Below are 9,353 nucleotides of genomic sequence, written 5' to 3' on the forward strand. Positions count from 1 at the left end.
CTCTGATGACAACAAGCCAGTGAGTGCCATGAACACACTGAAACAGAAGGCCAGGGAGAGAACCTGACATTTCCCATTTATTTGAGGCATAAGCCAGCCTTAACTCTGGCTGGCCTTCGGCTGGCCCTTCCTGCTGGGGCTCAGGAAGGGAGGAATCAAAGGGTTCCTTTGGCCACTATGATAGTGTTGAGTTAATGGAGACAGGTCACCCAGCCACCTGGCCTGGGAAAAATTGCTTCACACGGGAGTTTCAAGATGACTCATGACCACTGTCATTGTGCGACCCCCTCTCCCCATCACTCTGTGGGGACATTCAGGGAATAAAGTCAATAAACAGGGGGAAACACAATTCTGGGCTGGTGCCAGGCCAGGGCAACGCTGGAAGAGTCGAGCCCACTGCTTTCCGCATGCCATCGGAGGCCGGATGGACAGTGTCCTGTCCCGAATATCATTCCCGGCTTTCACGGAAAAACTTATGGTCTAGTCCTGTAAACAGGCCAGCGTTCAGGCCCAAATCCTGCCCCAGCAGCTGCAGGTGTCTGCCCTGGGTAAACCGCGCGCCCAGCCTGCAGTGGACCGGAGGAGCTGCGGAAGGGAGGCAGCGAGCCCCAGGGGAGAGGAGGAAGGGAGACCCTTGCTCCACGCTCACACCGGTGACCAGGGCTGAGAAGACTAAGCCCTCTGCCCCAAAGACGCCCAGCCCAATCGAATTAGATGCAAAAGAATAGCCACACCGGCAGTTTCCAAAAGAGGCGAAACCGTTTATGAAATCGGCGCCGGTGCAGTATCTACAGTATCTACAAGATATCTACATGTATCTACACCGCCCGCAGGCGGGGCTCACTCGGGTCGTCTACACTGCTATTGCCGGCCGGGCCGGAGGCGACGCGGTCTCGCGGAGAACAATAAATACCATTTCCTTCCGCCTCGGACGAGAGCTTTGGCACTGGCGGGCGGGAGGCCCGCATGGCTCCCCAGATGGGGAACACGTCCTTGGGTGGCCCTTGGGGCCCGCGCGCGGGCGCACTATCTGGGGCAGTAGTCGTAGGCACCGGGCGGCGCGGCCGCCGAGGAGTACACGTTGGCTGCTGCTGCGGCGGCGGCGGCGGCCGCGGGGTTCACCGCCGGGTGGTGGTGGTGGTGCGGGTGCGCGTGCGGGTGCGCATGTGGGTGGTAGCCGTGGCCGCGCAGGCCTGGCAGCGGGTAGGGCGCCGGCCGGCTCTTGGCCCCGAGGTAGTGGTCGTAGGCGGCCGCCGGGTACTTGTAGGGATGGTGGTGCAGCGGTTCGGATGCGCCCGGAGCCTCCAGGCGCAGATCAGAGTGCGGGGGACTGTGGCGGCCTCCGGATCCGCCAGGTAGCGGGACGAGGCCACCAGGCCCAGGCAGTGCGGGGCTCAGCACGCGCGCCAGCAGCTGCGGCGGGTGCGTGGCGTCGCCGAGCGCTGCGGGTCCAGAGTCACGGTCGAACTCGCGCCGGGCTTCTGCCACATCTGCAGGGAAAGCCGGAGTGAGCGGGGGGACAGGGACCGTTTGGGGCGCACCTGCCGAGCCAAAGCCCCCACCTCCACCCCAGGCCCGCGCCGTCCCGGGCGCGGCAGGCGGGCGGAGGGCGGGAGAGCGAGTGCCCACTTGCCCGCCCGCCGCCTCCTTGTGCAACTGCTGAAGCCGTGACGCCCGGGGGGTGCAGGCGAGACCGGGTGCGGCGGCAGACCCGGGCGGAGCGAGCGCCCACGGGCTGCGGCCGGGATCTCAGGATCCCAGGTCCTACCTTTGTCCGCTCCGTTGGGCTGCGTGGGGGAAGCCACGGGATTCCGAGAGCGAGCAAAGGCACTCACAAGCGGCAGCGCTCCGGGCCGGTGGTTTCGAGGCCTAAGGAAAGGGAGTGGATCACTTCACCATAGCATCCAGACCACACACCCTGGCCCTTGCCTTTTCTTCTGAGAACACTCACCAGTCCTCCGGGTCGCAGTCCCGGAAGCCTTTGGCGAAGGGGTTGCTGGCAATCTTAAGCTGCGTGATCTGCGAGGGGAAGTTGGTGTAAACTAACCGCGATCGCTGCCCGACTTCGGCAGCAACGGGCAGAAGATGGTTACTAAGGCCTTCCTGCACTATCTGGAAGAGAAGGGGCCCACAACTACCCCCACCCCCACCCCCGCGCCCCAGCACGACGAACCTTCTCTCTCACCAGACCTACGGTTGCCTTCCCAAATAAATGAAGATTCACATCCCTGGCTGGGATGGGAATGTGGTCACCCCCACCTCCTTAGCCCCCCAGCACAAAGAGGGCAACTGAGCTGGTGCCCTAGGAATCTGGGTAAACCTCAGATCAGGCCTCTGATGGGGAGTTTCCGGAATGGTTTGGAAAACAAACTTTCAGGCTGCAGTGACAGTTGCCCATACAGAGGTCAAGCTGATATAGGAGGCAGGGCGGGCCTGTGGAGGGAGAGGGCAGTGGTGTGCCTGTCCCCCGGGGACGCCCCAGTAGACCCTCACCCGGTGATTCTGGTAGGCGGTGACTGCAGTGAAGCGTGTCTCCTCAAACACAAAAGTTTTGAAGTTCTCCTCTGCGTATTTCTCGCTGTCTTTTCGAGGGTCCACATAAACAACATGGAAACGGGGCTGGTATCTGTGCATGGAGTTAAGAATAATCTGGAAGACAAGGATTGGGGTCAGCTCCAGCCGTGAGGCTGGAGGAGGATTCAGGCCAGAATCATGAAGCAAACAGAGTCTAAGGCAACAGAGCATTTCCTTCGCTACTGGTTCTAAACTCTACACAGGGCCTTGCAGCCCATTTAGGATCTCCAGGGAAAGATGTTTCTTCCACTGGCAAATGGGGTTGTCGAACTCCTTTACTCAGGGCCCCAAGGATTGCCCCAGGCCTGACAGGGTGGCAGCTGGGACGCTGAGTTACACCCAGCAGGAACCCCCTCCCCCAGGCCGGGATTCCATAAGACTCCTGCCCTTTTCTCACAAAGGGCTCCCCTTTCCAATTAAAGAGCCCCTCACCTGAGCTCAGGGTGGGGAAGGGAAGGAAGGTGACCTCCTCGAACAGAGGCCATCCTTTCAGGAGCCTGCCACCCGTGTCACCCCAGTCCTGCCTCTGTCTCTAGTCAGTGGGGACTCTGGAAGGCCTGTAACCTGTAACAGGGGACAGCTCAGAAGCCAGAGAAGGGTCGCCTACGTGGCCATTGTCGTCCAGCAGGTTATTGGTGAGCTTCAGCTTGTCGAAAGATACGATCTGCTTCATCCACTGCGCGCCCTTCGCGGGCGAGTCCGGGTGGTAGTGCACCCGGCCAGGGGTGGCAGGATCTGCCTTGCCGGCCACCAGCCAGGAGGAGCTGTGGAAAGCGTACCTAGAGGAGCGCCGTGGGAGGGGGTCATGCTATGCAGGGTAAACAAGGACCCCGTCCCTGTGCAGATGACCCCTGGAAGAGCTAGAGTTATTTATGCTCTTGGTGAAATCGAGATTCCCAGTTCACAGCGGCAGGAGAGGGGACTGTGGATAAACTAGAGAACTTCCTAAGGCCCAAGGCACAAAAGGTGGGGGAAGCCTAGGTGCGGAAAGAGAGGAAGCACTCCCCTCCTTCCATTTCGCTGCAAGCGGGACTGCCTGCCCCAGGGCCCAGAAGGTCGGAGACTGGATGTTGTCACCAGCCGATGGCTTTAGGCACAGGGCGGCCGTGTTCCCTTTATTAATTACTGTTAATTGTCCGAGCGGCCCAGGCCCGCCCTCCACAATCTTTACCAGTCACCCCACCTTTCCGGCCCGGGCTCTGGAACTGAAGGTTCTCTAGAGATGGGGGAAGGGGACAAGACGGTCACCAGAAGACACTGGTAAAGTGGCAGACCACACAGGCCAAGGCATCTGAGCGGCTGTTACCAGAGGCTCAGGAGGTCACTACAGTGAGTTCCGAGGCAACTCAGAATAAATAGGGTGGAATCTGAGGTAGGCAGGACTGAGCAGGGCCAGAGCAGTCTGTGGAGCAGCCAGTATAGGAGGACCAAGTCATGAAAGGGTTACTTGGCTCGTGTGGCATTTGAAGTCTGTCAGCAGGAGAGACTCGGGTTTTTCCTAGCACCCCCACCCCCACCCCCATGGCCTGGAACACACAGCTTTCTCAGTGGCCCTAAGGACTTGCTCACCGGTAGCGTTTGTCATCCACAGGCACAAAGTCCATGAGGAGCATGTAGTCAGCCATAGGGTCCATTCCAAAAAGCTTCACTTGGAAGGTGGGGAACATTCGTCTGGGGGTTGGGGGGTAGGCAGTCAGGTCACCTCAGGTAGGGGAGTACAGGGCTGCTCTCTCTACTCTGACTTCTCTGGTCTGGCAGCCCCTAGCTCAGCCCTTCCTTCAGGTCTCTCTTTAGCTGCTTCCTCGGCTCTATAACCTCAAGTAGGCCCTTCTCCAACCCTGGGCAAGGCAGTAAAGGGTCAGGCCTCAGGTCCCTCTCGGAAACACAGAAATGGCTAACCAGGTGCCCAGCTGCAGAACCCCAAAGCCTGTTCTGTCTTCTTTGCCTACACAAGACAGCCTTGCCCCCAGGAATTCTGGAACTTTCTGGACCTTGCCTCGGCCAGCAGCAGGATAGCTAAGATTTGGGTCCTGGGGCTTCTCTCCCCCTCTCAGATCCTCCATGGCTCCATCCAACCGGGGAAGAGTTCCCGGTTCCAACAAAGTGAAACCGGTGTGTAGTGATCTCAAACACCCTCCCCAGTTACACTGACACCCCAGCACTCCAACTTCAACTCTCCAGACGGGCCAGAGCCTCCCGACTTCTTGTAGGACACAGGCAAATCCATGTCCCCCCCCCCAAGAATCTGTTTGCAAAAGACTCAGCGTATGCGCTCCTGTTTCCTTCCTCTTCTCTATTCCCTCCAGTGACATTCAAGGCCCTAGTTCGTCTGCCCTGACCAGAAGGCCAAGTCTCTGTGTTGGTTGGTGTGGACAGCTACAGAGCCTGGAGAGAATCCACAGAGCAGCAGTAGCAGCAAAGGACAGGCCTAGGTTCCCCAGGGAGGGCTGCACAGTAGGGAAACAGAAACCCCGAGAAGGCTTTGCAAACAGGCCCTGAGCCTCCTTGGCCACGGAGCTGGTGTGTACATTAGACACAACCCAACACCCGCCTTTGTCTACTGGTCAAATCGGGAGCATCTGCAATTGTTCCTTTTCACTCTCGGCCCTTAAAACAAATAACAAGGCGACTGGCACGGATACTCTGCCAGGCTTGTGAAGAACTGGGCCCACAAGCGGCCAAAATTGAGGCCCAAGAAAACCAGGTCTCGAGTTCCCGGAAAATGAGCGCACTGGCTTTTAAGGGTCTTAACTCTCTCTTAAAATTATCCATACAACCAGGGGATGTTTGCTCTTGAGATTGCCGTACAGACCGAACGAAACCCACGCGGGAGTTTCCTAGGTGGCGGCTGCCTAACCGCCGCAGCCCGGAGCAATTTCGGCCCACAGAGTTCCCTCGAAGAGTCCCAGGATTCGCGGTGGGTGCTCCGCGGATTGTCGCTGGAGCCGGGTCAGCAGAGAGGCCAGAGGGACCCGCAGGTGGCCCGGCTGCACCTCCATCCGCTTTCTAGCCCGGCTCCCGCGCATCCCTTGGACACGCAGTCAGAGGCACCGCACGCACGTGGGTAGGGGCGCGGGGAGGGGGCGCCTGACCTGCCTGCCTTGGTGACGATCATCTCGGTGCCCAGCTGATTGAACTCGTCCCATAGCGCCTTCATTTCCAGCTGCACGCTCACGCTGGCCACCTTTGGGTTCTTTTTCACCGGCGCCTTGGCCGCGGCCGCGCGGCTAGCCCCAGGACCCTCGGACTCCGCCGCCGAGCTGCTAGCCGCCCCGGGGGCGGGCGCGAAAGGGTAGGCGCGCGGCGGAGGCGGCGGGCCCGGGGCACCGGGGGCAGCGGTGCACGGGTCGTAGCGCGGTGGCGGCGGCTCGCGAGGGCCGAACGGGTCGGCGCCAGGCGACGGGGCTCCCAGGCCGCTCAGACTGCTGGCCGCGAAGGCTGCAACGTCGCAGAAGTGGGAGAGCTGCGTGAGCCACGGGCTGGACACGGCGGAGATCATGACCCGAAGGCCACCCGCCGCCGATCAGAGCGCCGTCCCGCGCGGCGGGCCGAGTGGCGGGCGCTGCGCCGCACGCGCGCCCGGGCCGCACCGCCCCACCCCGCGGGCCGGCCCCGGAGCCGCCCTGCCCCGCCCCGCCCGCCGAGACAATAGCCCGTGCCCCCCCCCGCCCCTCCCCGCCGAGGCTCCGCGGGCCCGGGCCCCCGACCGCTCCGACCGGCTCCGGGGACGACGGGCCGGTGCGCGGCCCTCCCCGCCGCCAGCGCGCGCTGGCTTTTTCTTCTGCGCCAGACGCTCCCCAAGTTCTTGCTCCTCTACCTTTTGTGTCCCTGGTTTCAACTTCTCACATTCTGTCTCCTCTCTCTCTCTCTCCAGCTTCTTCTTAACTCACTGCCTTTTCTCTCCCTCCACTTTATTTCATGTCTTCCCTTCCGTCTAACCTCTTCCTCTTATTTCTGTATGTTCTCTATTATTCGTGTCTTTGCCCTTTCAAACGTAAATGGCATCTGCAGCCTTTCTCTTGTTCTTTAGTGAAGTTATATTTCTGTCTCAAGCTGTCCTTCATTTTCTCTTTCGTTATCTTTATTTCCTTTGCGTGTATCTTTCTTTCTCACCTTTATCACATTGTTTTCTCACTTTCTTTTCCTCTTGGCTGCTCTCATTGCTTTGTATTTTTGTTTGTTTTTGTTTGTTTGTTTGTTTGTTGTTTGTGTGTTTTTGTTCCCCCGTCCCCTCCTTTTCCTGCGTTCCCCGACTTTTCTTTAACCATCTTTGCTTCCTCCAGCTCAAAGACTCCCCTGTTGTCCTCTCTCTGGAAGAGAGAACTACTGTGCACAGTCCCTGAAGTTGGACTACAAGGATGATGGGTGGACTGACTTTGGGAAATGCCGCCCTTTCTTCCTGTCCCAGAGTCGAGAGTCCCAGCTTCAAGATTGTAGCCCACCCCGCCTAAAGATCCTTTCCACCCGCTGGGCCGCAGGGCCTCACAGCAGTGGGCGGGCGGGCAGCCTGACGGTGTCGACGCGGACAGAAGGCTCACCTTCCATGTCCCTGGTGACTGTACTGAAGTGCATCCCGGCTGGGGATCCTGGTAGCCGGCGAAGTTTCGCCCGGTCCGAGGGCCTGGGGCCCCGGTGGGCGGTGCCCTCCGAGGCCTCGGCTGCAACAAGAGAGGCGATGCTGAATGCGCTGGCCCGGGCAGACAGCGGGCTCCGCGCGTCCATAGGCGCCCGGGCCTGACCGGCGCCGCCTCCGACTGCGTACGCCCTGCCGCACCGCGCCCAGCCCAGCGCAGGGGGCCCGGGGGCGGGGGCCTGTGGTGCCACTCACAGCCGCCGGTCCAGGGCCCAAGGGATTATGGCGTCATGAGACCCCCCCATTTTCAGCCAATATTGGCCCGGGAGTCCGAACAGTTGGAGCGCCCTGGAAATTCAGGGCCCTCCTGCCTTGCAAGCTCTCTGTCCCTGGTCTCTCCTCCCGGGGCCCTGTGTGACCAACGCCCCTTGAACATCCTGCAGCTTCTGCAGAGGTTGGGCGTCCCCTCTATTCGGCGAAGCCACCACCAGAGTCTACAGCCCCAAAGGAGAAGTTTCTATGTCTCGAGCACTCAGTCCCAGTATGAGATGGCAGGGCACTGACGAGGCACTGAGGGGCTGCCTGAGTCTAGCCCTGCCCTTGGCCCCACCTGCCTCCACCTCCTCCCCAGCGGCCCCTGCACCTGGGTAAGAGAGCGGCTCCGGCTCTCGCACAAGCCACGGGCAGATAGCCTCAGGGCTGCGGAGTCCTCCGTCCCTCCGTGCCGCAGAGCTGGACCTCACCAACAATTGCCCCTACAGGCCCCTTGGGTCAGCTTGCTTTCGTGGTGGGGAAGAGAGCCGTGGGACGCCGCCCAGGCCGCACAAGACCGGGAGCCCCAGCGTCACGCGCACCCCGCGCGCACCGCCCGCCTCTGGCCAGGACGCTTTTACATCCGGAGGGTGGGCAGTGCCCGCTCCTCCGACCTCCCTGCGCACCAGCGGGGCGCAGGGAGGACCGGGGGCGGGGCCTGGCCGGCCGAGGGAGCTGAGGACACGTCGGAGAAATTCAGACCGCATGGTGGGGTGCTGTCCCCTCTCCCCCCTGCAACCAGCCTGCGCACAGGAAAGGCCTAGCTGCCAAGGTGAAGGACCAGGCCCTTAGCCTTTGGGCCTCAAGACACCACTACACCAATGCCCCACTTCTCCTGTACCTTCTCTTCACCTACTCTCTCTGGCCCGTTCAGTAGGCCCATGCCCTTTGTGCACAGGATACGAAGCCCAGAACTTGATTCGGCTAAAGACTGGTAGATAAGGCCCAGTTTTCAAGGCCTTTCTGTCCAGGACTTTGTAGGCCTTCTGCTGAACTGACTCGGGATGTAGTGGGAAGCATGCAGCCTCTCCTGGGGTTTTGACAGTCTCGGGGCCTCCATCCCTAGACTGTAGCAGCTACTAAGTGGAAGGATCAAGACCAGGAGTGCGGGGAGTGGGTATCTGGGACTTGTATGATAGATCGGGGTGTGGGAGGGGTGGTGTGTGTAACGGGACCGATGCCCTAGCCTGCCCTTGAAAGCTTAAGGACAGCAATGCTGAGAAAGGGAGGCTGTCAGGGAGAGTCATTCCCTGGTCCCCAAGTGGCTGGCCATTCAGGGGACTGGCAATGACAGTGACCTGTGTCACTGGCCTGGGGCGGGTCTAAGGAGGGTAGTGTGGGAATGAGGTGGGCCAAGGTTCTTTACCCCTTTCCTGAGCAGGGCTAGCTCATTGTCTCTAGAACCCTAGAAGTGACGGCCTGGATAGGAGAGCTCAGTCTATGGCAGGTGCACAAAGGCCACAGGAGTGATGGGAAGATACAGCAGCCAGGAGAGTCCACAGAGCCTCTATAAGTTAAGTCCCGTGTGAGGATGTAGGGGCAGGGCTCTGGCAGGTGATTTTGCATTCTAGGGATGTAGGTCATCTCAGGATGGAGTAGCTGAGGTGTTCCCCCAGAGCCTCCCCCCAGCCCCCAAGCCTGTAGCCACATCCTGGACCTCAGTGCGGCTAATACTGAGAAGTGAAAGTGAAAACCCTCTGGAACTCCTGGTTGCTCTAGGTCATCCCTGGGGTCCAACCTGGAGTCCTCAGCGTCACCTGCGGTAACAGGGGAAGTCTTCCATTCTCGTTAACTCCTTCCTGCTGTGGCTGCACTTGCGATCCACAACTGGGTCAGCAAACACTTCACAGCAAACAGCCCTCCCTAGCAGAGACTGGGCATGTGTGAGGGGCCC

At 60.3% G+C, this 9,353-nt stretch overlaps 1 protein-coding gene across 1 annotated transcript; it reads right to left on the bottom strand.

The window, feature by feature from the left end:
- Positions 1-740: 740 nt before the first annotated feature.
- On the bottom strand, positions 741-7,296 carry Tbx1 (T-box transcription factor 1). Its single transcript, XM_032899208.1, has 8 exons — positions 7,113-7,296; positions 5,667-6,012; positions 4,144-4,245; positions 3,182-3,353; positions 2,494-2,649; positions 1,952-2,019; positions 1,769-1,869; positions 741-1,490 (listed from the first exon to the last, which is right to left on the bottom strand). Exons 1-8 carry the CDS (start codon positions 7,294-7,296, stop codon positions 1,027-1,029), a joined length of 1,593 nt encoding a protein of 530 aa, XP_032755099.1. The 3' UTR covers positions 741-1,026.
- Positions 7,297-9,353: the final 2,057 nt, after the last annotated feature.

The sequence above is a fragment of the Rattus rattus genome, chromosome 4, assembly GCF_011064425.1.
Source record: "Rattus rattus isolate New Zealand chromosome 4, Rrattus_CSIRO_v1, whole genome shotgun sequence".
Lineage (NCBI taxonomy): Eukaryota > Metazoa > Chordata > Mammalia > Rodentia > Muridae > Rattus > Rattus rattus.

Coding starts and splice junctions, on each gene's coding strand:
- Tbx1 (XM_032899208.1), bottom strand. CDS start 7,296: ATGGACGCGCGGAGCCCGCTGTCTGCCCGGGCCAGCGCATTCAGCATC. Junction 6,013..7,112: donor AGTCACCAGGGACATGGAAG/GTGAGCCTTCTG, acceptor GCGACGTTGCAG/CCTTCGCGGCCAGCAGTCTG. Junction 2,020..2,493: donor CCGCCTACCAGAATCACCGG/GTGAGGGTCTAC, acceptor TTCCCCTCGCAG/ATCACGCAGCTTAAGATTGC.